Source organism: Chrysemys picta, chromosome 16 (assembly GCF_011386835.1).
Source record: "Chrysemys picta bellii isolate R12L10 chromosome 16, ASM1138683v2, whole genome shotgun sequence".
NCBI lineage: Eukaryota > Metazoa > Chordata > Testudines > Emydidae > Chrysemys > Chrysemys picta.
The window spans coordinates 11,022,227-11,049,036 of NC_088806.1; the positions used below are offsets into that span (position 1 = coordinate 11,022,227).

Consider the following 26,810-nt stretch of genomic DNA (forward strand, 5'->3'; position numbering starts at 1 on the left):
GCCAGTTACTCAAGGATGGGACGGAGGTGACCAGAAGTGTGGAACATCACATTTCTCTCATAGTCACTCAAAATGTTGGAAAACATAATCCCAACTATACACATAAAATGGTGGGGTCTAAATTAGCGGTTACCACTCAAGAAAGAGATCTTGGAGTCATTGTCGATAGTTCTCTGAAAACATCCACTCAATGTGCAGCAGCAGTCAAAAAAGCGAACAGAATGCTGGGAACCATTAAGATAATAGGACAGAAAATATCATATTGCTCTATATAAATCCATGGTACGCCCACATCTTGAATACTGTGTGCAGATGTGGTCGCCCCATCTCAAAAAAAGATATATTGGAATTGGAAAAGGTTGTGAAAAGGACAACAAAAATTATTAGGGGTATGGAACGGCTTCCGCATGAGGAGAGATTAATAAGACTGTGACTTTTCAGCTTGGAAAAGAGAAAGCTAAGGGGAGATATAATTGAGGTCTATAAAATCATGACTGGTGTAGAGAAAGTAGATAAGGAAGTGTTATTTACTCCTTCTCATAACACAAGAATGAGGGGTCACCAAATGAAATTAATAGGCAGCAGGTTTAAAACAAATAAAAGGAAGTTGTTCACACAGTGCACAGTCAACCTGTGGAACTCCTTGCCAGACAATGTTGTGAAGGCCAAGACCATAACAGGGTTCAGAAAAGAACTAGATAAATTCACGGAGGATAGGTCCATCAATGGCTATTAGCCAGGATGGGCAGGGATGGTGTCCCTAGCCTCTGTTTGTCAGAGGCTGGGAATGAACGACAGAGGATGGATCACTTGATGATGACCTGTTCTGTTCATTCCCTCTGGGGCACCTGGCACTGGCCACTGTTGGAAGACAGGATACTGGGCTAGATGGACCTTTGGTCTGACCCAGTAGGGCCGTTCTTATGTAGAGCAGAGATAAAATTTGCCCTGAGTCTAACCCGCACAGACAAACCCCACCCAGCTGATTGTTGCTAGCGAGGCATTAGCCACCATATTCGCCTCTAAAGGAGAGAAAATCGACTACCACCGGGATATATTTTTCCTCATCCAGGTAACTTTGCTAAGGGGCCCTACAATGACCAAAGTGACCCGCAGAAAATGTTCTGCTATGATGGAAAGTGGAATCAGGGCAGCCTTGCCCTTATCTTGGGCCTTCCCCACACTTTCACATGGGTCACAGGACTTACAGTATTTTTGTACTGCCTCAAAAGCTTCCCCCTAGCAGAAGTTCTGGAGTCAGCACCATTTGATGTGCTGTATTCCTTGTGCCTTAAGAAGTGCATCTTGTGGGCCAGGCTGAGTAATCTAAGCTGGTTCTTTTGTGGTACCAAAAATTGTCTCCATATTTTTTCTGGCTGCATTCCCCTCTGCAGTTTTATTCTTTCGGGTACAGTGGTTAAGGGTGGGCATGAGAAACGGGGGCTTAATACTCAAGCCAGTTTGGCAGGGATGAAGAGCAGGGCTGCTAACTCATGCCAGGCATGACTGCTCTACCCAGCTTGTGCACCTATTGAAATCTGGGAGGCGGGCGGGTGGGCATATGCATCTAAAGGCCCCTACCCCAGCTTGAGGGTAGGAGCTGCTGGATCTGGGATTCAAATAATTATGGGAGACAACTAATGAATAACAGGGTCAGGAGTGAGGGTCACAGGTACAAAATCACAGATCCAAGCAGAGAACTTTGGTCAGCACCCACTGCTCCTCAAATGTGTCTAGGGAGCCAGCGGATGCCACCCAGAGGAACTCTGCCCAGAGACATGAGCCAAGGGAGGAACAGAAGTAAGCTCCACAGTTGCAGAGCACCTCCCTGTCCAACATCCTCCTCCTGGATTTATAGATGGCCACATTGGCCAACTCCAGGAGGACATGAGTGCAGGGGACTAGACCAGATGATCTCTCAAGATCCCTTCCAGACCTACGATTCTATGGAATGACATGCAGCCCTATTGGTCGACCTGTTGCCCAGAATTTTTCTGGGCTACATTCGTCTCCCCAGTATTATTCTTTCTGGTATAGTGGTTAAGGGCAGGACCGGCTCTAGGCACCAGCAAAGCAAGCACATGCTTGGACAGTTCCACTCTCGGAGCTTGGGGTGGCAAAAAACCTAGAGCCGGTCCTGGTTAAGGGTGAGCATCAGAGAGGGAGGCTTAATACTCAAGCCTGTTTGGCAGGGATGAGGAGCCGGCAGGGCCGGTGCTACCATTAAGGCGAACTAGGCGGTTGCCTACGGTGCCAAGATTTGGGGGCACCAAAAAGCAGTGCCCTCAATTTTTTTTACAGCGTTCCTCCCCAGAGCTCGCGGTCGCCGCTCCACTTCTCCCGCCTCCCAGGCTTGCAGCACCAATCAGCTGTTTGGCGCGGCAAGCCTGGGAGGAGAATTGGAGTGGGGGTGGCGTGCTCGGGGAGGAGGCGGAGCAGAGGTGAGCTGGCGTGGGGAGGTGCCGCACGGCTCCCGGGGGGGGAGGGGGAGCTTCCGCGGGGGGGGGCTTCGGGAGGGGGGTGAGCTGCCACAGGGGGGCGCTCAGGGTGGGAGGAGGGGTGGGGAGCTGCCACAGGGCTGGGGGAGCGCAAGGTGGAAGTTTCGCCTAGGGCGCATGGAACTTCCTTGCACCGGCCCTGGGAGCCGGGCTGCTAACTCTGGGGCGCTGCGGCTCTACCTGGCTCCTGAAGTGCAGTTGGAGCCTTTCCCAGACCGGAAGAAGAGTTTTGTGTGGCTCGATAGCTTGTCTCTCTCGCCAACAGAGGCTGGTGCCCTGACAGATGTGACCTTGCCCCCACCGTTGTCTATCTAGCTGCCCGGCTCTTGGCATGCACAGATGGCAGTGCAGGGAGAATCCTACATGCGGATAGGCAGGACCCAGAGAAACTACATTTCCCACAAGACCTGGGGCTTTCCAGGGGGCTGCCCGTTCCTCCCTCAGGTTTTAGGCTCAGGCAGCCCAGCCAGGAGGTGCTGAGATCCCGAGCGGGTGCTGGGGAGAGGCGGGAGCCGGAGAACAAAGGGAGGGCGGAGTGTGATCAGCTGCTGGGTGAGCACCGCGCTGCTACTGCAGCCTCCATTGTGATCTGGGACCCCGGGCGGAGCAGGAGGGTCTGTGCCGGGGAGACCCATTAACCCCCCGTGTCCGGCCCGCGCCCTGCTCCCGCTGGGGCCGCCCCGGGCTCTGCCCGCCCCGCTGCGGCGCTGCAGCCTCCAGGTACCGGAGCGAGCCCCGGGGCCGGGCGGTGACTCTGCCCCAGTGTCCGTGGGGGGGACCCGGCATCTCGCAGCGTCGGGATCTGCTCCCTGGGGGCAGCGCCCGCGGGGGGCTCGGAGCTGCTGTCCCCGCAGGAGCCCAACGCCCCCGGGCCCGGCTCTGCCCTGGGGCAACACGGGGGGTCCCGGGGGGAGGGGACCAGCCCCCACTGGGGTCCCTGCGTGGGGCTGGGCGGGGGCTGCCGGGCGGGGTGGGGGATGAGACCGGGCTGGGGTGGGGAGACCGGGGAAAAGGGGCGGATGGAAAATGTCTGTGCAGCCCGGACATGGCTGGAGGAGGAGAAGAGCAGGTGACCCCCGAGGAGCGGGGAGAGAAAGGGGGGGCTGAGATCCCCTCGGATTTACCACTGCCCCCTCCCGTGGGGTTAATGGAGCCCACACACCTCCTGGGTGTGCTGGTCTGGCCCATCTAGTGGCACCAAGACCCCTTAGAGAGCAATTAATGAGTCTGCCACAGCCTTAGCTAGCAGCCAGCTGGCTTTTAGCTCATGCTGTAGAGGCTCCTGCACTAAGCTCCAAAGGCCCCTAGGTCTATCCTGCCCCCTCCCCCCCCGATGTTATGTTCTCTTCCATCCTGCCCCCTTTCTCTCTAGACAGCAAAATCCATGGTGAGCCCCCCCCCCCCCTTCTCTCAAATCCCTGAGAAGGTCTGTTCTCCTCCACTTATTGTACCCCATTTTCTCTCCACTTCTCTAATGCGCAGTTCAAATCTCTTCTGATTTGGGGTTTCCCCTTCCTCCCCCCATTTGTATCTGCAGTGATTTGTCCTTGTTTAGGTGGGAAATCATTTCCCTGAGTGATTTCTGAACTGGAAAGAGGATTAATGGGCAGAGGCTGGGAGAGTCCTGAGACACGGATACCTCTGGGCTGGGCTGGGGGGGCCACTCTCTGCTGGCAACAGGGCATGGGAAGGCCCAGGAAGGGAAGGGAGGAGCAAGCGTCCCCCATGGAGATGGCCCAGTCCCAGCTACTTTCCCTTCCCCCACCCTGCCCAACCCAGAAGCCCCCCCCCAAGACACCGCCTGCTAGTCACATTCTCAGATCCTGTTCCGCCGGCGCTGCAGAGACCCCAAGTGAGATCTGGGATCTGTTCTGCCAGGCGCTGCAGAGACCCAAATCAACATCAGATCCCACCATTATACCAGGCACTGAAGAAACCCCAACAAAGGTCAGACCCCACTGTTGTGACAGGTGCTGTGGAGACCCCAACTGAGATCTGCACCCATGTTATGCTGGGCACTGTAGAGACACTAACTGACATCTGGCCCCCCATTGTGCCAGGCAAAACTCAGACCCGGCCCGAGATCACTGCCCCCCTTGTGCCAGGCAGCGCACGACTGCAGCCCAGATTGCTGCCTCCATTGTGCTGGGCACTTCAGAGACCCCGACTGAGATCTGTGTCCCTTTGGGCCTGGCCCTGCACTGACCCCGACCCAGATCACACCCCACCACTGTACTGGGCACAGCACAGACCCTGACAGAGATCCTGCCCTCATATTTTGCCAGATACTGCAGGGACCCCAAACAAAATCAGGGATCCTGTAATGCCGGGAGTTGCAGAGCCCCCAGTTGAGCTCCTGTTATGCCAGGCACTGAAGAGAAGCCAGGGGAGATCAGGGCTTCTGTTGTGCCACTCACTGCACAGACCCTGACCTACATCACCTGTTCATTTTTTTGCCCCCACTGCTCCCCTTGGAAGGCTGTTCCAGAACTTCACTCCTCCGGTGGTTAGAAACCTTCATCTAATTTCAAGTCTAAACTTGTTGATGGCCAATATTCATTTGGTTTAGTGCCAACATTGGTGCTTAACCTCAATAACTCCTCTTCTTCCCTGGTATTTATCCTTCTGATGTATTTATAGAGAGCAATCATATCTCCCCTCAGCCTTCTTTTGGTTAGGCTAAACACAAGCCAAGCTCTTTGAGTCTCCTCTCATAAGGCAGATTTTTCCATTCCTCAGATCATCCTAGTAGCCCTTCTCTGCACCTGTTCCAGTTTGAATTCATCCTGCTTAAACATGGGAGACAAAAACTGCACACAGTATTTCAGATGAGGTCTCACCAGTGCCTTATATAATGGCACTAACACTTCCCTGTTGCTACTGGAACTACCTCACCTGATGCATCCTAGGACTGCATTAGTCTTTTTCATGGCTGCATCACAGTGGCAGCTCATCCTGTGATCAACCAATACACCTAGGTCTTTCTCCTCCTCTGTCACTTCCAACTGATAAATCCCCAGTTTACAGGAAAAATTCTTGTTGTTAGTCCTTAAATGCATGACTTTGCACTATTAAATATCATCCCATTTCTATTACTCCAGTTTACAAGGACATCCAGATCTTCTTGTATGATAATCTGGTCCTCCTCCGCATTGGCAATCCCTCCCAGCTTTGTGTCATCTGCAAATTTTATTAAAATGCTCCCACTTTTTCTGCCAAGGTCACTAATAAAAATGTGAAATAAGACTGGTCCCAAGACCAATCCCTGAGAAACTCCACTAGTGACCTCCCTCCAGCCTGGCAGTTCCGTATGACCCCTTGTAGTCTCCTCTTTAACCAGTTCCTTATCCACCTTTCAGTTCTCAAATTAATCCCCATCTTCTCCAATGTAACAAACAGTTTCCCATGTGGAACTGTATCAAATGACTTACTGACATCCAGATAGATTTGAGCTACTGCATTTCCTTTGTCCAAAAAATTAGTTACCTTCTCACAGAAGGAGATCAAGTTTCTCTGGCATGATCAGCCTTTTGCAACACCATGTTTTATTTATTTATAGTGCTGAAGGCTGGAAGGAACTGTTAGCAATAGGCTGAGAATGGCCATGTGGAGGTGGGGGAGGGGATGGCAGACTGTGTGGAGGTGGGGAGGGGATGTGATGTTGGATTTGGGGATTTTGTTTTGTAGGAGTCCATGTCTCTGCTCCCTGTGGCCGTGGTGCATTCTGTACCAAAACAGCATGTCAGCAAGGCAGACGCACACACCATAGCTCCGTCTGGAACATGCAGCATTCACTGCCAGACGGGCTGGGCAATTTTTCAGGGACCCAGCTTGATATGCCTGGCTGGGGTGGATTCAGTTGGACGGGGTCTGGGGCTCTGATAGTTTGGGATGTTCCTTTTTGCATAGTCAGTTCTTTCCCTTTTTTGTCTTACCCCCACCTATGCCCAATGCCACTCTCTTCTTAATTTAGGGGGGAGGGATAGCTCAGTGGTTTGAGCATTGGCCTGCTAAATCCAGGGTTGTGAGTTTAATCCTTGAGGAGGCCATTTAGGGATCGGGGGCAAAATCAGTACTTGGTCCTGCTAGAGAAGGCAGTGGGCTGGACTCAATGACCTTTCAGGGTCCCTTCCAGTTCTATGAGATAGGTATAGCTCCATATATTATTTATTTAACTTGCTTTGGTTATTTCAGTTCCAATTTTTAAATGGGATCTAATAATTGCAAAGCTGAATGAAAGATGAAACAAACAGAACCATTTGAATTTTGGCACATAGCTGGTAGAACTGTACCTAGTGAAGCTATGCTGTAATTACCTGGCTACCTATAACATTTTGTGGTGGGGTGGATAAAGCAATGTCACATAGGGTTACCATATCTAATAAATAAAAAAAGAGGACCCTCCATGGGCCCTGGCCCCGCCCATTTCCGCCCCTTCCCCGCCCTAACTCCGCCCCCTCCTCCTCCCACTCCCAGCCATGGGGAAAGGGCTGAACCAGCGCTAGCAGCTTCACGGTTTGCCGGGCAGCCCCCAGACCCTGCGTCCCCGGCCGGCGCTTCCCCAGCGCAGCTGGAGCCTGGGAGGGGAAGCGCCCAGCCGGGGGCGCAGGGTCTGGAGGCTGCCCGGCAAACCGTGAAGCCGGTAGCGCTTGGGCTTTGGGCAGCCCCTATGCCTCCGGACCCTGCGCCCCCAGCCGGGCACTTCCCCTCCTGGGCTCCGGCGGTGCAGGGTCCGGAGGCACGGGGGCTGCCCGAAGCCAGTAGTGCTCGGGCAGCCCGGCTCTTAAACAGAGCCGAGCTGCCCGAGCGCTACCGGCTTCGGGCAGCCCCCGTGGCTCCGGACCCCGAGCCGCTGGCCAGGCACTTCCCTTCCTGGGCTCCAGCTGAGCTGCTCTGCTCCTCCCCTCTCAGACTTTAAAAGCCGAGCTGCTCGAGCCAGCGCTACCGGCTTTGGGCAGCCCCCCTTGCCTCCGGACCCCGAGCCGCCGGAGCAGAGCAGCTGGAGCTGGGGAGGAGAAGTGCCTGGCCAGCGGCTCGGGGTCCGGAGGCAGGGGGGGCTGCCCGAAGCTGGTAGCGCTGGCTCGGGCAGCTCGGCTTTTAAAGTCTGAGAGGGGAGGAGCGGAGCAGAGCAACCGCGGGAGGGGAAGTGCCCGGCCGGCATTTTCCCGAACATGTTTGGCTTTTCGGTAATTCCCCCCGGACGGGGGTTTGATTGCTGAAAAGCAGGACATGTCCGGGAAAAACTGGACGTATGGTAACCCTAATATCACCGAGCCAAAAGTGCTTTTTAGGGCAAAGGGCTCATCAGGTGTTTGCTCTCTAGGGAGCATGTCACCGGCCAGGGCTTGCAGTCTTTCAGGAGGGGTGTGCTGGATTGTATTTAGTAATCTCAAAATAAAAGGTTAAGACGGCTGGTTCACAATATCCAATGAAATCTTGCAAACAGTTATACAAACAGACTCTAATGCTATTAAAACAACATGGTGTTAATACTGATTCAAAACTGAAATTAAAATTATAGGATAAATGCATGAGAATGGAACTGACACCTAATTTCCATTTCTTAATGCTTGAAATTTTGACACTTGCTCACACCATCTTTTTTTGTAAAAGTGATGCACAGCACACAATAAAGTTAATGAATGAAAGCACACCAATTATTGACTGCTTGGTGTTGTGTAAGCATCTGATTAAGCACCTAATTACAACTGTACCACTGTAAGTGGAAATGTATCAACACAGCTTAGCTCCAATGTGCTTAAATGTGAATGAAAAGTTTCTAAATTAAATACATGGCAGGATGATAAACGGGGAAAATACACAGAAGTGCCTCTACCCTGTCCTCTTGATTTCTTGTCCCAACCCCCCATGAGTTCTGGCCTCTTGGTCAACTTGGCTCCCAGTCCCACATCAGCTGTGACCTCTCCCAGCCTAACCCATTTCTACTGCATTTCTTCATCGCCCTCATCCAGGCAGGGGTTGGTGCTGCAGCCCATAAGGCACCTGCGTTAATCACTGTCTCACATACTGGGGCTATTTAGGTATCATGCAATGATTTATCAGGGTTTCTAACTCTGGGAGGTGGGAGAGAGGAGAGGCTGAGAGGGAGTTTGCTCCCCACCCTCTTTAGGGTCATGTTCAAGCCTGGTAGCCTCCATATTACCTCCCCCTCCCCCATGTGTCAGAGTGTCACTTTCTGATCATAATGCCACTGGCCTCAGCAGAGCTCCCAGACAGGAGCTACAAAACTAGGGGATTACGGTGGAGAGCACGTGTCAGTGACTTAGGGTAAAATACATCATAGGGAGGGTGTAATTATCCCCAAAGCAAGCATTACAGTCCAGGAAGTGAAAGAATTTGAGTACTTAGTTACTTAAAAGTACACTTGAAAGGATTGGATTTTTATCAATAAATCTCACTAAATGTTGATTTCACTGTACACACATACACAAACACAAAAATATTTATATAGGCAAAATACAAAAATGCTTCTGGAGAAAGTTGAGTTTGATTTAAGGATATTTACACTCTATATTTTGCATGTGACACTGACAATTTGTGTTTGAACAGTTATAAAGATTTGGCTTTTTAAATCTCAACATTTACTGTAATTAAATAATTGTTGTCTGACCACCCCTGTAACTTCCCACAGCTCTTAACATTGAAATTGTAAATATTGGAAAAAGGTCTTAAAATAATTATCAATATCATCTATTGAAATTTTAAAAGAAATAGACAAAATGAATTTTGCCAAACCCACTTAACAGCAATCACAATATGCTAGGGGATGGGAATTCCCAGCTAAGGCACCCAACCTTTAACTCTGCCCTGTAGTGACACCAGGCAACCGCCATAGGGCTACGAATAAGGCATTTTACAGTATAGAGTTCCAGATTAGATTATACCAATTTGTAAAGACACATGAGATCTTTCCCTCAGGGTATCACCTTCACTAGGTTGTTTCTTTTATTGGTAATTCCCAGAAGTCAATAGATCAATAACATTCTATCAGTTATGAAGTGGCCATTTCAGATTTCTGGGGAGTGTCTATAATTTTGCACTAGGGGCCAGGTCCTTGGAGAGAAGGAAACTTGTTTTCATTTTAACTTGTGCATGCCCAGCAGCTTCTGGAATTTGGTTCAAAGTATTTACATGTTTCCCCGGCCTGTTCTTAAAAGTGCTGCTATAGAAAGTGGGGAAGGGCAGGAACTCCCTGTAGGATCAGTCGCTGAATCCCTTAGATATTTATAGCTCATCGGAAGAAGGACGGGGATTGGTGGGAGTCTGGGGATTTAATAATAAACACACAAATATCATCATTCTTAATGAATTGTCATCTTATGATTCCCATAACACACTAATAAACTCTGGCCACCCCTGGCAGTCCAGGGAGGGTACTAATAAACTCCTTTGGCCAGTGTTGAACCTAAGGCACAAGGATCTTTCAGTGGTTGTCTGAGTCACCCAGAGTGAAATTCACTTCACTGGATAAATCCCTAGTTGCTGGCTCTGCCGAGGGGTGGAGAGGTGAATTCCATCCCCCATTCCTGGGCATGGGAGCCCCACACAATCCTCACCCCAATCTCAGCCATTACCCGAACCTTCCCCTGCAGTAATGGACCCACTTGATGCTGCCAGTGCCATCTACCATGGGACCCAGAGGTGGCAGAGGCCCAGCTCCAGAACTGCTCCCCCTGCCCAGAGCCCCCATGCTGTGCTGGAGTTGCCCTGGCTTTCAAGTCTGCAGATGGGTTTAGCTGTCTGGGGACCTAGCCCGTGCACCCACCACACACACACACACACACACACACACACACACACACACACACACACACACACACACACACACACACACTTCATCTCAACACACATCCCAGGATGGGGAAGGACCATTTGGGGCTGGCTGCAGTCTCCCCTTGCTGCTATGAGAGGAATGGGGTGGTCCCCCATATAGGACACAAATACACCCATGGGCAGATGGGAAATGTAGTTTCCTCTGTGGGGTTGAAAATGTTTGGTTTAGAGTCATGAACTCTGTCTTCCTGCTTATTTCTCCTTCTGCCACTTTCAGGTCTTTTGGAGAGACAAGGTGTGTGAAGTAATTTCTTTTAGGACTTATTAAAAAAACTACTTCTCTTTAATATCCTGGGACAAACATGGCTACAAGAACCCATTCAGTCTTTCTCCTTTTCCCTTTGTACCTCCTCCCCTTTTTACTTCCCCCTCAGCTGAGACTGTCCCATGTGATGAGGAAATTAGGGTTCACTCCTGTAATGATTGGGTCCTGCCATCACTAATGGGAGTGAAAGCCTCTGTATGTCAGTGACAGCAGCAGCTCTGGGACTTGGAGACACCTAGGGAGAAGAGATGGGAGTGAGCAGGTGATGTTTGTGCAGGGTGTGAGTTATTCCTCACATGCAGAATTCATGTCCAGCACATAATTTCTTTTCTCCCCTCCGCAGAAAATACATTCTGCCCGAGAAGTACTGCATTTACACCTTTCACCCACCAGAGGACACTGTGGAGCCAGACCAGCCAGCAGTAAACTGGGCTCATCACAGCACTCTGCCTGCAGAGCCAGGTTAGGACAGACAATGGGGCACATGGGATGGTGGAGGTGTGTGTCACAGACTGGGGTTCAGAATGCCTAGTGGGGCGGGGGACACAGACTGGGGCATAGCCTTAGGAGCTAGTGGGGTGACAGCATTGAGCCAGGGGTTGAATGGGAGGCGGGCTGCAGGGCCACATGGTGACAGGGGGTATGGAGGTTCAGGGACACATGGGGGGCTGCAGGGACACACAGGGACAGGGGCAGGTGTGCCTGAGTGAATGGGAGAGGCTTGTGGTCAGCCAGGGTCTACATGAGGGAGGCTCCCCAACTCGTAACAATCGCTTCCCCTCCCCCCAAAAATCTGTTTCATACGTCTCTTACCCGCACCAAATAACCCACCAGGTTCACTCCCAGGCTCCTTCCCTCTCCCTCAGCTCCCCTGTCGCCCCTGACTCCTCCAAGCCTTTGCGCTGCTTCTGAGGGGTGTGGGAAATACAGTTCTCTATTGTATTTTGAAGTAATTACTCAAAGTTCTGTATTAATATGCCTAGTAAGGAATCTATTTGTAAAAAAATATACCTGAATCATTGGTGCTTTTTTGTTTGTTCTTTGGGTCGAGGGTTGTCTGTATTGTTAGAGATATACTTGGTGACAGGTATTTTGAAATAAATTACCAAAACAATTGAAAATGGCATGCTTATATTTTGTTATTTTGACAAATAAAATATGCAGAATTTTAAAATATTGTGTGTAGAATTTTTAATTTTTTGGCGCAGAATTCCCCCAGGAGTAGTGAGTGCTTGGTAAAATACAGGATGCTGCTGTCTCCTTTCTGATCCAGGAGCTGGGCTGAGCAGTTGCTGCTCCCCAGTGGTGTCAATTTATTCACAATTTCTCTATTTTCCTCCACTGATTTTGTCCCCTTTTCTCTCTAAAGCTCCAATGCTTTTTAAAAAACACCTCAGATTTGGTGGGTTTCCCCACCCACTCTATCTGCAGGATTTCTCCTTGCTTCGGTGGGAAATTGTTGCCCTGAGCTATTCCCCAATGGGAAGAGAGTAAGGATATGTCTACACTGGCAGAGTTACAGCACCACTCAGAGAGCGCTGAAGGGAAACCGCTATTGTGAGTTCACACTGTCAGCTGCCTGCGCAATAGCGTGTTCACACTAGCAGCACTTGCAGTGATATTCAGAGTGGTGCACTCGGGGCAGCTATCCCACAGAACATCTCTTCCCCTTCTGCCGCTAGGAGTTGTGGGAAGGTGGAGGGGTCATGGGGCATCCTGGGTCCTGATACAAAATTACTAAAGATACCAAAGATAGTTAAGACTCAGGCAAACTGCGAAGAGCTACAAAAGGATTTCTCAAAGCTGGGTGACTGGGCAACAAAATGGTAGATCAAATTTCATGTTAATAAATGCAAAGTAATGCAGATTGGAAAGCATAATCCCAACTATACATATAAAATGATGGGGTCTAGGTTAGTTGTTACCACTCAAGAAAGAGATCTTGGAGTCATTGTCGATAGTTCTCTGAAAACATCCACTCAGTGTGCAGTAGCAGTCACAAAAGCAGAATGCTGGGAATCATTAAGAAAGTGATAGAAAATAGGATAAAAAATATCATGTTGCCTCTATATAAATCCATGGTATGCCCACATCTTGAATACTGCATGCAGATGTGGTTGCCCCATCTCAGAAAAGATATATTGGAATTGGAAAAGATTGAGAAAAGGGAACAAAATGATTAGGGGTATGGAATGGCTTTTGTATGAGGAGAGATGAATAAGACTAGGACTTTTCAGCTTGGAAAAGAGACGGCTAAGGGGAGATATGATTGAGGTCTATAAAATCAGGACTGGTGTAGAGAAAATAGATAAGGAAGTGTTGTTTACTCCTTCTCATAACACAAGAACTAGGGCTCACCAAATGAAATTAATAGGCAGCAGGTTTAAAACAAATAAAAGTAAGTATTTCTTCACACAATGCACAGTCAACCTGTGGAACTCCTTGCCAGAGGATGTTGTGAAGGCCAAGACCATAACAGGGTTCAAAAAAAGAACTAGATAAATTCATGGAGGATAGGTCCATCAATGGCTATTAGCCAGGCTGGGCAGGAATGGTGTCCCTAGCCTCTGTTTGCCAGAAGCTGGGAATGAGCGACAGGGGATGGTTCACTTGATGATGACCTGTTCTGTTCATTCCCTCTGGGGCACCTGGCACTGGCCACTGTCGGAAGAGCTAGGTGGACCTTCCACAATTGGCGCCATCTTTCAATGGTTTGTGTACTGCACGCTCTGCCTCTTCAGTCTGCAGGAATGAATCCTGCATTGTTGATCAGTATGCTGCTCACTTGGACTAACATGTCACAAGTGGCCGTGAAGTTATTCCTTAAAGCAGCAAAGGCAAGGGGAGTGTGACATTGATCTCACCACACGTAGTAGCTATGACACAAGATTGCTTGTGGCATTCACAGGGGTGCTGAGGATAGGACAAGAAGCAATGTGCTTAAATTGCAGCAAAGGAGGTTTAGGTGGGACATTAGAAAAAACTTCCTGTCAGGGTGGCTAAGCACTGGAATAAATTGCCTAGGGAGGTTGTTGAAACTCCATCATTGGAGATTTTTAAGAGCAGGTTAGAAAATACCTGTCAGGGATGGTCTAGATAAAACTTTAGTCCAGTCCCCGGCACTCATGGCAGGACAGATGACCTCTCGAGGTCCCTTTTCGTCCTATGATACTCAGATATTATCGCAGGCAGCAACTCAAAAGCATTCAATAAAGTCTAAACACTAAACAAATGCTTATAATTCTAATACCTGTTTTAACAATACTAACACAAGTGAGCCAGACTGATTCCAGCTATGCCTTTGTCCCTGTTCAATTGAGACATGGGGGCTTTTGCAAGAGTTAACTCTTCATCTGCCAGTGTCACAGGCAGGATGGGCAGGGATGGTGTCTCTAACCTCTGTTTGTCAGAAGTGGGAATGGGTGACGGGATGGATCACATGATGATTCCCTGTTCTGTTCATTCCCTCTGAAGCACCTGGCATTGGCCACTGAGCTAGATGGACCATTGGTCTGACTCAGTGGATCTTTCTTATGTTCACAGTTTCTATCAGGAGTATCTACTCATTTGGACTCACTGGGGAGCCACAGAAAGAAACAAGGTGTGCTGAGACAAGGAGGCCCAGTCTCAGAGCCCCGAGGGTCACGCTTGTCAAAAGCTGAAACTAGGCCCAGCCCATGAAAGGGGGCACTCCCAGGAGAGACTGTATAAAGGCTGGAGCATCAAACAACTTAGTAAACCTGAGACAGCTGCCTTGGGGACAATGAGAGGGAGAATCCCCCAAAGTCACTCCTGGGATTCTGCTCTTCTCTGGACTTTGGTTCAGAGACTCAGTTACTGGGAGGGTTTCACCATGTCTCAGAGGGTTGCATCCTGGTGGAAGGAGGCTGGGCCTGTCTGGAATAAGGTCACTCTGTGATTCACAATGTGGCAGAACCTAGAATGTCTGTTAGCAGGGAAAAATCCTGGGGGGAATCGTCTTTTGGAATGGAAAAAACCCCGTCTGAAGTCTCTCACGTTGCCCTTCTCGCCCTGGCAGGCTACAGAATAACGTCCACATTTCACTCCAGATCACCCCCTCCTCCCAGGGGGAAGGAAATGGCTGCAATGGAGCTGGCTCAGGTAAGGGATTATCAGGGAGCTGGTGGTGGGTTCTGCTTGGAGGGAGAGGAGCAGTAAATGCATAGGAGGGTGGGAGCTGCTAGAAGTGCTGGGAGGCAGGACATTTCTAGATTGGAGAAGGGGAGGGGACAGGATGTGACAAACCTGCTGAGACTTGTGTAATCTAGGGTGTGATGGGTTGTCACCCTGGGGTGCAATGTGGGGGGCTTCTGGGAACCGCTGTGCCCTCTAACTCTGAAGCTGGGCTGGCCCTTCTCACATTGCTTTGCTGGAGATTCAGCCAGCCTCTCCAAGCCCTGTTATCACCCTATAGAACAGCAGGTGGCACCACACATCCAACTCAGCTACCTGAGTGCTTTACCTAAGCCACTCAAAGACAGATATAAGACAACAGCCAATTTCCCAGCTCCCCAACCTTGTACACCTGCTGTAGTATATATCCAGAATTATACCATCTTATAGTGCACAGGGATCTGTATAATGTAAGCTCATTAATATAGTTCGCCTTTCCCTCGATATGGGGAAGATATGCACAACAAGCTTGTGCTAACCAAGCTGAGATTTTCCCCAGAAACTTCACTCAAAATACACTGGTTAAGATAAAGCATAAAAGAAGTTTATTAACTACAGAAAGATAGATTTTAAGTGATTATAAGTGATAGCAAACAGATCAAAGTAGGTTACTTAGCAAATCATCAAAAACTCAAACTAAGCCTAGCATACTAGATCCGGGATCAGCAACCTTTCAGAAGTGGTATGCCGAGTCTTCATTTATTCACTCTAATTTAAGGTTTCGCGTGCCAGTCATACATTTTAACATTTTTAGAAGGTCTTTCTCTAAGACTATAATATATAACTAAACTATTGTTGTATGTAAAGTAAATAAGGTTTTTAAAATGTTTAAGAAGCTTCATTTAAAATTAAATTAAAATGCAGAGCCCCCTGGACCGGTGGCCAGGACCTGGGCAGTGTGAGTGCCACTGAAAATCAGCTCGTGTGCCACCTTTGGCACGCATGCCATAGGTTGCCTACCCCTGTACTAGATGGATAGAATTTGAATTAGCAATTTCTCACCCTGAATGACGATAGAAGCAGTCCACCAAGTTTCCATACACAAGCTAGAAATCCCATTACCCTGGGACCAGCACTACCCCAGTTCAGTCTTTATTCGTCAGCTGTTTCCAGGAGTTCTCTTGTGTGGGGAATGAGGCCAAGAGATGATGTCACACTCCTGGGTGTGGAGTTCTGTCCCACTTAGAGAGAGATTAATGAGTCTGCTCTACCGTCTTAGTTAAGGGCTACATGGCTTTTTAGCTCATGCAGTAGAGGCTCGTGCACTAAACTCGAGAGGCCTGAGGTTCGATCCCACCCATTGATGACCGGGGTCCATCGGTGTTACAATAGCAGCCATTACTCATAGGTTCACTGAAAGGTTCATGGGAATGCTAAGCTCTTCCATTGTCTTTGTTGATGAGCCATCAGCACTGTCTGGCTTCTTCATTGTTGTACCTGAAAGGCTCGTTGTGGGTGTTACCCAGAGTAAGCACATTTGAAATTCATATACATAGTCAATATCCGTAACTTCAGATACAAACATGATCCATGCACACAGGTAGGATAATTATTGTGACGGGTTGGTTCACAGAAACCCCCTTGGGAGCTGCCACCTAATGTACCAAGACTACTTCTATTCCTGTTTTCCCTGCCAGCTCAGGACTTCAGCACCCTGTCTTGCTGAGCCAGACACTCCCATCTGCTCCAACACAGCCCCAAAGCTGCAAGTTTACCTGAAAACAGCTCACAGAAGTTTGCTTGTCTTTAGCACTCAGATGCCCAACTCCCAAAGGGGTCTAAACCCAAATAAATCCATTTTACCCTGTATAAAGCTTATACAGGTAAACTCATAAATTGTTCACCCTCTATAACACTGATAGAGAGATATGCACAGTTGTTTGCTCCCCCGGGTATTAATACATACTCTGAGTTAATTACTAAGTAGAAAGTGATTTTATTAAATACAGAAAGTAGGATTTAAGTGCTTCCAATTAGTAACAGACAGAACAAAGTAAGTCACCAAACAAAATAAAATAAAATGCGCAAATCTATGTCTAATCAAACTGAATACAGATAATCTCATCCTCAGAGATGCTTCAGTAAGCTTTTTCTCAGACTGGACACTTCCAGGCCTGGGCACAATTCTTTCCCCTGGTACAGCTCTTGTTGCAGCTCAGGTGATAGCTAGGGGATTCTTCATGATCGCTCCTCTCCTCACTTTGTTCTCTTCCACCCCTTTATATATCTTTTGCATAAGGCGGGAACCCTTTGTCCCTCTGGGTCCCCCCCCCACTGGAAAAGCACCAGGTTAAAGATGGATTCCAGTTCAGGTGACATGATCACATATCACTGCAAGACTTCATTACCCACTTGCCGGCACACACATATACAGGAAGACTTAACAGGTAAACACAGCCATCTGCAGACCATGGTCCTGGTTAATGGGAGTCATCAAGATTCCAAACCACTATTAATGGCCCACACTTTGCATAATTACAATAGGCCCTCAGAGTTATATTTCATATTTCTAGTTTTAGATACAAGAGTGGTACATTTATACATATAGGATGATCACACTCAGTAGATTATAAGCTTTGTAATGATACCTTACAAGAGACCTTTTGCATGAAGCATATTCCAGTTACATTATATTCACTTCTTATTATGTTTTTATAAAACCATATAGACTGCACAACGTCACAATTATATTTAGCAAATCATCACTTTTGACACCACACATGACACATCTTGTACAAAATGCATCATAATTATGTCATAATCATATTATAATCACAAGACTATGGGGTGTAGTGTCAGATAGGGCCTAGTTTCAAGGCACAGGAGTTGGGAATGGAACTTCCCCTCTTTGTGGAACAGGAAGTAACCCCCTAGCCAGGGCTGGGAAAACTTCCCAGTCGCCCAGTGCTGGAACCGGAATCGACTGACACTTCATTAGTTACCACCACCCCCAATCTTTGTGGCAACTGCAAAATTTATCAGTGATGATTTTATATTCTCTTCCAGGTCATTGATAAGAATGTGAAATATCACAGGGCCAAGAACCAATCCTTGCGGGAACCTGCTATAATTAAATCCACTCAACTACACTTCCGCATTTACAATCACATATTTTATGTATGCCATGTTTATTTTGTATCATTCTAGTCTTTTAGTCAAAATATTGTGGTGAACCAAGTCATTAGCCTTACAGAAGTCTAGGTATATTACATCAATACTATTAGCTGCAACCAAACTTTGGTTTGGTTCATCCAATAAGGATATCCAGTTAGTTTGATAGGATCTATTTTCTCTAAACCTTTGTTGATGGATACTAATTATATTACCCACCTTTAAGTCTTTATTAATGAAATCCAGTATTGGCTGCTCCATTCTCTTGCCCAGTATTGATGTCAGATTGACACTCTTCTAATTAGCTGCATCATCTCTTTTATACTTTTTAAATACTGGCACAGCATTAGCTTTATTCCGATCTCCTGGAATTTCCCCAGTGTTCCAAGCCCTAATGAAAATCAACATTAACAGTCCAACACGCTCCTCTGACAGGTCTTTTAAAACTCTTCGATACAAGTTACATGGACCTGCTGATTTAAACACCTCCTGCTAGTTGCTCCGGGAATTAGCTCTTGTCTGTGCGTGGTGTCTCGCCCGTTGTCTGCTCTGCTGATTTGGGAACCGCCTTGCTCCCTGCTTTGTGGTGTCCTCTTCAGGACATTGCCCTCCAGAGCCCACTACTCCATTCTCATCCCCTTCGGGGGGGGGGGTTAATGGCAGTCCTTCGGCTTGCATCTGCCTCAGTGGCCAACCACAACCCCAAAGTCTAGCCCCTCACCTCAGGGGTAAGTTGCAGTCTTTCTCAACCACACTCCTCAGTGGCCAGGTGCAGTGCAAGGGGGGGAAGAGGGGGAACTCAGGGCCACGCGCTATTCTGGGTCCTGACCCAGGGACCCTCTAGTGGCAGCCTCCCTCTGCCCTCCTTCTTTCCCCTCTTGTCCACCTATCTTCTCTGGGCCCCTTCCTCTTTGGCCCCGAGCACCTTCTCCATCCTTTTTATCAGGGGCCGCAGCCTGGCAGGTAACTGGGCTGGAGCTCTCCTCTGCTCCCCCAAGCCTGCCCCACACTGCTCTGTCCAAGGTGCTACCTCCCTACCTCAGGAACCAATCCTCCTCCCTTGCTAGTCAGGGAAAGACTGCCCTCTCCTTTGCTAGGCAGTCTTTATATAGGGCCCAGCCCAGCCCTGATTGGCTGCCTCTTTCTTTGCTCTCCACAGGCCTTTGCTGATTGGCTGCTGGTCTGTGCAGCCTCTCTGGCCTGTTCCAGCCCTTTTTCTCATGGAGTGGGGCAGCCACCCAACTACCCTTCCCTTACCAATTTTCTACAATTCCGACCTTCTAACTTATATTCTTTACTATTGACTTCCCCTTTCTTCCATATATTTTATTTGGAGAGTGTTGGGATTCCTACCAGGGAGCCACCAGCAGGGTCCAGAGACAGCCCCATCTCCTATATCGAGCTCTGGCTAGTAGGTATGTGATAAATGTGAAGACCCTGCCTCCATCTGTCAGCTGGGTGACACAAAGGTTCTCTCTTTCTACCCTCTGATGCCTCCTGGCTGCTCTAAGCAAGGTGGGGTGGGACTCTGCTAACATGTGCCTCCTGGAGCTTAAATTTACATGGCCCTACTGTTCCGTGAATAGTGGGGTTGTGAGTGGGGTAGCAGGTACTAAGTGTTGGACTCTTGCTCTTTCAGGGGCCGGTGACTTTTGAGGAGGTGGCTGTGTATTTCACCAGGGAGGAGGGGGCTCTGCTGGACCCTGCTCAGAGAACCCTCTACAGGGACGTCATGCAGGAGAACTATGAGACGGTGGTCTTGTTGGGTAAGGAGTCATGTCCTCTTGGTTACTAGAAGCTGTGGGGTCTCTGAAGAACTTGAGTGGTAATAACTTTATACCTTTACTCATGAAAGCTTTGCAGGTTTCCTTTCCCCCCTTTTCTTGCCTTATCTCCCACCTATTAGTATAATTTTTGGACATGTGCCTTTTTGGTGCTGTCAGTCATTTTAAAATTGCATTTAATATATCCTTATTGAATGCATTAAAACTATATTGATAATGATAGCTTTCATGCCTTTTCCTCATTTTAAGAGGAAAATATGCTGCCTGTAGAATTCTAAATTGAGAAAAATAATGTAATTACGGCAGTTTATGATCATTGACGTAACTTAAGTCAACTTAACTCTGTAGTGTAGACATAGTGTCAGTTGATCCTTAGTCACAAAGGCAATGAACATGGTTAATAATAATTATAACTATCCTGCCACTTTGACCCAAGAAAGCTAGCCTTGGGATGCTACTGCTTAAAAATGAGCTGGGGGTAAAACCATGGAATATTCTTTGTGACAAGTATCCCACAAATTCCACTGACCTCCCTTGTTTTCTTTGCCTTGAGCAGGGTTTCCAGTTTCCAAACCTGATATGATATTCCAGATGGAACGAGGGGAAGAGCCGTGGGTCCCAGACATCCAGCGCTCTGAGAAAGAAGTGCTCCCGAGAGCTACCTTCACAGGTGAGGAATTGGTTAAACCAACTCAAAAACTGTCTGTGAATACAGGAAACATTTGGGATGCCCTACAATGACCTTGTGAGCACTCCAAGTTCAGGATTGTTCCCAGCAGGTGTGGAATCATTATGGCAGATGTCACTCATGGCTTCCCACCTATCCTGACTGACAACTGGCAGCAGGTCCCTCCCCGATCTTGCTTTCCCCTGAGTGTTCTGGTGAGATGTGGACCAAAACTGATCCCTTCCTCTCTCCTCTGGGGAAGAGTTTGGGGGAAAATCAGCTCCTGATAGGTTTGATCTCTCCAACACATATTTTGATTTGTTCATACCCTTTTCCATTGCTCTCTCTGAGATTTCCTTTCTCTCCGGTGCAGGGATTGACCTATGTCTGAATTCTCCCTGTCTCCCATCAGGTGATGGGATGGTGAGTGAGAATGAGGAGGAGAAACCCCAGCAGGAAGATGCTGAGCAAGTAGAACAACATGGAACATTATCAGGAAGATCCAAAGGGAATGTTTCCGGGAGTTGTGAACTCCCAGAAAAAGCAAAAACCTGGGAGAGTCAGCACAGGCCAGAGGAAAATTTCAGTAGCCACTCAGACCTTACTGGAAATGAGAGAATCAACTTGGAAGAGGCACGCTATGCATGCCAAGAGTGTGGGAAAAGCTTCAATCACCGCTCTGCCTTTATAACACACTATAGAATCCACTCTGGAGAAAGACCCTACACATGCTCTGAGTGTGCCAAAAGCTTCAGTCATAGCTCAACCCTTATTAGACATCAGAGAATTCACACTGGAGAGACACCTTACACATGCTCTGAGTGTGGGAAAAGCTTCAATCACAGATCAGCCCTTATGACACATCAGAGAATTCACACAGGAGAGAAACCCTACACATGCCCTGGGTGTGAGAAAAGCTTCCGGCATAGCTCAGCCCTCATCACACATCAGAGAATCCACACTGGAGAGAGACCCTACACATGCCTTGAGTGTGGCAAAAGCTTCAGTGATAGCTCAGGCCTTATCACACATCAGAGAATCCACACTGGTGTGACACCCTACACATGCCCTGAGTGTGGGAAAAGCTTCAGTCGGAGCTCAGCCGTTATCACGCATCAGAGAATCCACACTGGCGAGACACCTTACACATGCACAGAGTGTGGGAAAAGCTTCAGTCAGAACTCAACCCTTCTTAGACATCAGAAAATCCACACTGGAGAGACACCCTACACGTGCCCTGAATGTGGGAAAAGATTCAGTCGGAGCTCATACCTTATCACACATCAGAGAATTCACACTGGAGAGACGCCCTACACATGCTCTGAGTGTGAGAAAAGCTTCAGTCAGAGGTCAAACCTTATTAGACATCAAAAAATCCACATGGGAGAGACACCCTACGCATGCCCTGAGTGTGGGAAAAGCTTCAATCAGAGGTCAAACCTTATTAGACATCAGAGAATTCACATGGGAGAGAACTGTAACAAATGTCTTGATTAGGGCTGTGCAAAGATTTTTAAAAAAAATCACATTTGCTAATTCTCACATAGTGTTCTGTGCACCATCTTCACTGTAGTCTCTCAGGTCCACCAGATGAGTTGCCTGCTTCTGCCTTTGCATCTCACCTTCTTTGGGGTCAGTCCTCTGATCTTTTCTATCAACTGCTTTCCTTTTGAGTCATAGGAGTGTGTGTCCCTCAGCCAGAAATGTTCATCAGCTCCAGGTGGGAGAGAGAGGTTAGATCCCAACAAGCTACACTGAGGCAAAAACTACCTGTGCCTTACATCCACTAGGACTGTACATGGCATTGGCTGCTCAAGTTAGTGATCTTGGTGTAAAAAGACAATTATATTTGTAGAGCAGATGCAGTGGTTGGCATTAGCTCTCCCCTTGACCTGACCTAAGCTCCATAAATTTTTCCTACTCTAAGCGCATTTTGAGCATCACAGTTCTACTCTTACCCCATTTCAAAGCAATTGTCTATTTCCCCCTTAGGGGAAAAATTGTCTCAGTCCCAGTTTCCTCTCACGTTGCTTCAGGTTGTGCTGGATAACAGAAAAATTTTCTACCATTTTCCTCACCTAAAATATATTGAACTATAACAAAGATCAGGAACAGGGGTAGGGAAAAATCTCACCCTCTGTAACATCAGAAGAAGATAGGATGAATTAGAGGGATTCACTCCTTCCCCGTGACTATCACAATCCCCCCTCACCCCAGCAGCTTTCACTTCTGTGTCAGCCATAATAGAGTTTATCCTCCCCATATGCAATCTCTCCGCTTCCCAAAGTGTCACATGATGCAGTGTTCTCTGCTGCCTGTGCTAGCTATCACACTTTGATTCTCAATCAGTCTCACTGGGGCTGGAGATTGAAGTGTCAGAGAGTTGGAGGGAAAACATGAATGGATCCCAAACACACAGTAATTGCTTTTAATCCCTGTTTCTGTCTCTTGGGAAAGCTGCTTCTGACCTTTTTCCTGCTTATCTGGGAGTTTTGTTTACAGATGGGAAGGTTGGCTGTTTTTCCCCATTATGATGATGCCAACGGTCTTGTAAATAACATGACTTGATAATAATAGGGTGGTGTTGGGTAAAGGTTTGAATGCATCAGAGGAGAATTCAGTGCGAGATTCTGTTTTTATTGTGAATCATCAGATTAACCTGCTCTGGAATTTCATTTTATATGAAACTGAAAGTGTCTTATTACTCCTGGGGGAATTCTGCACCACTGCGCATGCGCAGAATTCATGTCTGTCACAGTGCTGCAATTCCGCCTTTTTCCCACCAGAGCCTAGTGTGGCACCAGAACAGCCAGAAGCGTGAATGCACCCTGCTGTTCTGGCACCACAGCAGCCTCTGGTGAGCCAAAGGTGAAAGTGCAGCACTTCTCAGGTAGAAAGTATTTTCTGCAGGGAAAAAATTGTGTGCATGCAGTGGCGCAGAATTCCCACAGGAGTAGATGTTAATCACAGCAGCCTGCCCATGAAACCAGGTTAGGACAGAAGAGTGGGGAATATGGGGCTTCTGGTGGGGGTCACAGACTGGGGTTCAGAATGGCTAGTGGGAGGACAGACAGGGGCACGGGCTCAGGAGTTACTGGGGAGACAGCATTGAGCCAGAGGCTAAATAGGAGTGGGGGTGCAAGGCCACATGGGGACAGGGGAGAGGGGCTGCCAGGACACATGGGGATGGGGAGGCAGCTGCAGAGACTCATGGGTATAGGGAGGGGTGCAGGGACAGGGGAAAATGTGCCTGACTGAATGGGAGCAGCTCGAGGTCAATCAGGGTCTGCATGGGGAAGGGTCTCCCTAACATACCCGCCCCCCAAAAATACCTGTTCCATACTTCTCCCACACACACCCAACAACCTTCCAAGTTCACTCCAGGCTCCTTCCTTTTCTCTCAGCTCTTCCATTATCCCTGACTCCCCCAAGCCTTTGCACGGCTTCTGAGGGGGTGGGAAATAAGTTTCTGTGTTGTAGTTTAAATGAATTACTCAAAGTTCTGTGTTAATATGCCTAATAAGGAACCTATTTGTCAGAAAAATTACCAGAATCTTTTTTTGTCTGTATTGTTACAGACATACTTGCTGATAGGTATTTTGAAATAAATTACAAAAATAATTCAAACTGGCATGATTATATTATGTTATTTTAACAAATAAAATATGCAGAATTTTTAATTTTTTGGCTCAGAATTACTCCAGGAGTATCTTATGCCCCTCTGTGTTGTGGGTTTTTCTTTCCTGAATGCTATTTGGTTACATGATTGGATATTAATTTTATTTGACAGGATGTAGCTCAGATTTATTCCAGACTTTGAGACAAAGGACCTAGGGGTTACAGTGGACGAGAAGCTGGATATGAATCAACAGTGTGCCCTTGTTGCCAAGAAGGCTAACGGCATATTGGGCTGTACAAGTAGGGGCATTGCCAGCAGATCGAGGGATATGATCATTCCCCTCTATTCGACATTGGTGAGGCCTCATCTGGAGTACTGTGTCCAGTTTTGGGCCCCACAGTACAAGAAGGATGTGGAAACACTGGAAAGAGTCCAGCGGAGGGCAACAAAAATGATTAGGGGGCTGGAGCACATAACTTATGAGGAGAGGCTGAGGGACTGGGATTGTTTTGTCTGCAGAAAAGAAGAATGAGGGGGGATTTGATAGCTGCTTTCAACTACCTGAAAGGGGGTTCCAAAGAGGATGGATCTAGACTGTTCTCAGGGGTACCTAATGACAGAACAAGGAGTAATGGCCTCAAGTAGCAGTGGGAGAGGTTTAGGTTGGATATTAGGTAAAACTTTTTCACGAGGAGGGTGGTGAAGCACTGGAATGGGTTACCTAGGGAGGTGGTGGAATCTCCTTCCTTAGAGGCTTTTAAGGTCAGGCTTGACAAAGCCCTGGCTGGGATGATTTAGTTGGGGATTGATCCTGCTTTGAGCAGGGTGTCGGAGAATAACAGAGTTCTCACTTTTTGTTCGGGTACAGCAAGTCAGATACTTTATTTTCTCTCTATCAATTGCATAGAGGGAGAGAGCTAAATAAGTCTCTTCACAGGTAAACAATTACAGCAAGCATTTATACCTTTTGTTACAGACAATAATGAGCAACAGCTGCATTTTGTTTATACATATGTAAGCAGAGTCAGAATGAGCTCTACCCTGACATCTGGTGGTGAATTATGGCGAGTGTGGAAAAGAACTCCAGGGGCTGATCTCATTTGCATAGGCACACCCACTCACCTGGCATGAAACAACAGCAACTCAAAGTGGTTACTTTGGCTGGTGTGGGATCCCCAGTTTTCTCTGTTATTGGGGCAGGAAGAATAAAGTTTTGTTACCCTGAGTCTGTGAATCAAGGCCAGTGGAACTGTTGTATGACAGAAGGACTGAGTGAGTCCTTCACCATTACCTAAGTAGCACTTGCTTGACAAGGGGCATGGGTTACAAAACACAGTGAATAGAGAAAGGATGTGGACAGGTATTTATATCTGGTGGCATGGGCCCCCTCTGAGGGCTTGACACACTAATTGCACTCCTCTCACTACTGTTGAATGTCAGAGCTAACTTTGATTCCATTAGGAGTCTAGTTATAGGCTGCTGAGCTGAATTCACTTTGGGCTAATGGTGCACTAGCACTGGGGCTCCCCTACTATGAGCTGAAAGTGCTAAGAGCTGAAATCACAACAGAGCTAAAGTTATTAAGAGCTGAGAGCACTGGGTGCTGTGTTAACTAGTGGGGGAGCCTGAAGCTATATTGCTAAGCAGCTGCTGGAGCAATTTGTGGGGATGACTGGAGGAGCAGCGAGCGGCGTGGAGCCTTGCGGGGCTGGTTGGAGCGGCCCAAGGAACGGTGAGCGGAGCTGTTTGCGGGGACGGCTGGAGCGGCTCACAGGTCGGTGAGCAGAGCGGAGCAGCTTGTAGAGCAGAGCAGTTTATGGGACGGCAGGAAGTGGACTGGCTCGTGGTGAAGGCTGTGGCGGAACCCCACGGAGAGACGGCCGGCTGGCCTCGGATCACGTAAAGTGCCCCTTAACACCCTGCATGCCCCCCTTTTACTCTGGGGCTGCACTGACCAGGGACAGAGACTTTGGGGTCTGTTGGACTTTTGGATGGTTGCTGGACCCAAGAGACTTTGGGGGTGTTGGACTTTGGGGACTCTGGGTGATTTTTGGGTTGCTGGATTCAAGAACCAAAGGGAAAGGACACAGCCCAATTTGCTGGGGTGGGTTTTTTGCTCATGGTTTGTGTTATGAATCCTGTTTGTGGTGTTTTTCCAATTTAATGCTGATGTCGTTTACCTCGTGTTATTAAACATTTTCTGTCACACTCAGACTCCGTGCTTGCAAGAGGGGAAGTATTGCCTCTTAGAGGCACCCACGGGGTGGTATGTAATTGTCCCAGGTCACTGGGTGGGGGCTTGAGCCGGTTTTGCATTGCATTATTGAAACGGAACCCCTAGATACAGAACCCGGCCCTTGTTGCTGCGAACTTAGGTGGGCAGAAGGATTACACATAGGTTATTTTGATATTTTGTTTTGCTTACTAATGTAGACTCTTAGTCTATATTCCATATTATTTACACATTATTTACACAAGATCGCAACAACTTTTTACACAGTTCTTTTCCACTTACCTTACACATTTCTTGCTTTTACAAATCTCGCGTTATTAGGGTTACACTTAGCCTGACTTTTGCTAACAAACTGTTATACATTGCATTTTCTTTCTGTTAGTTCTTTTTTTGCTTTTACAACCCCCCCTTTTGTACTACTAGTACAACAAACATTTTCAAATTTGTATTTGCATTAAGTTTTGGAATTTAGATTTTACTTTAGATGCTTTAACCTTAGGAGTTTTGATTAGATGTAATGACAATGCATGATGAGCATGGACATGAAAGGTACTACTAGTATTACATTTTTTACAACAACAACAA

At 47.8% G+C, this 26,810-nt stretch overlaps 2 protein-coding genes across 2 annotated transcripts in view; both read left to right on the top strand.

Moving 5' to 3' along the window:
• Positions 1-3,056: 3,056 nt before the first annotated feature.
• On the top strand, positions 3,057-26,200 carry LOC103305734 (zinc finger protein 501-like). Its single transcript, XM_024112270.3, has 6 exons — positions 3,057-3,218; positions 10,961-11,079; positions 14,657-14,739; positions 19,562-19,688; positions 20,263-20,376; positions 20,747-26,200. The coding sequence occupies exons 3-6, from the start codon at positions 14,716-14,718 to the stop codon at positions 21,868-21,870; spliced, it is 1,389 nt and encodes a 462-aa protein (XP_023968038.3). The 5' UTR covers positions 3,057-3,218; positions 10,961-11,079; positions 14,657-14,715; the 3' UTR covers positions 21,871-26,200.
• Positions 3,201-26,810, top strand: part of LOC135972074 (zinc finger protein 271-like) — a 312,092-nt gene continuing 288,482 nt past the window's right edge. Inside the window, exon 1 of the mRNA XM_065569596.1 lies at positions 3,201-3,218. The gene's annotated coding sequence lies outside the window, so the exon portion shown is untranslated. The remainder of the gene's footprint in view (positions 3,219-26,810) is intronic.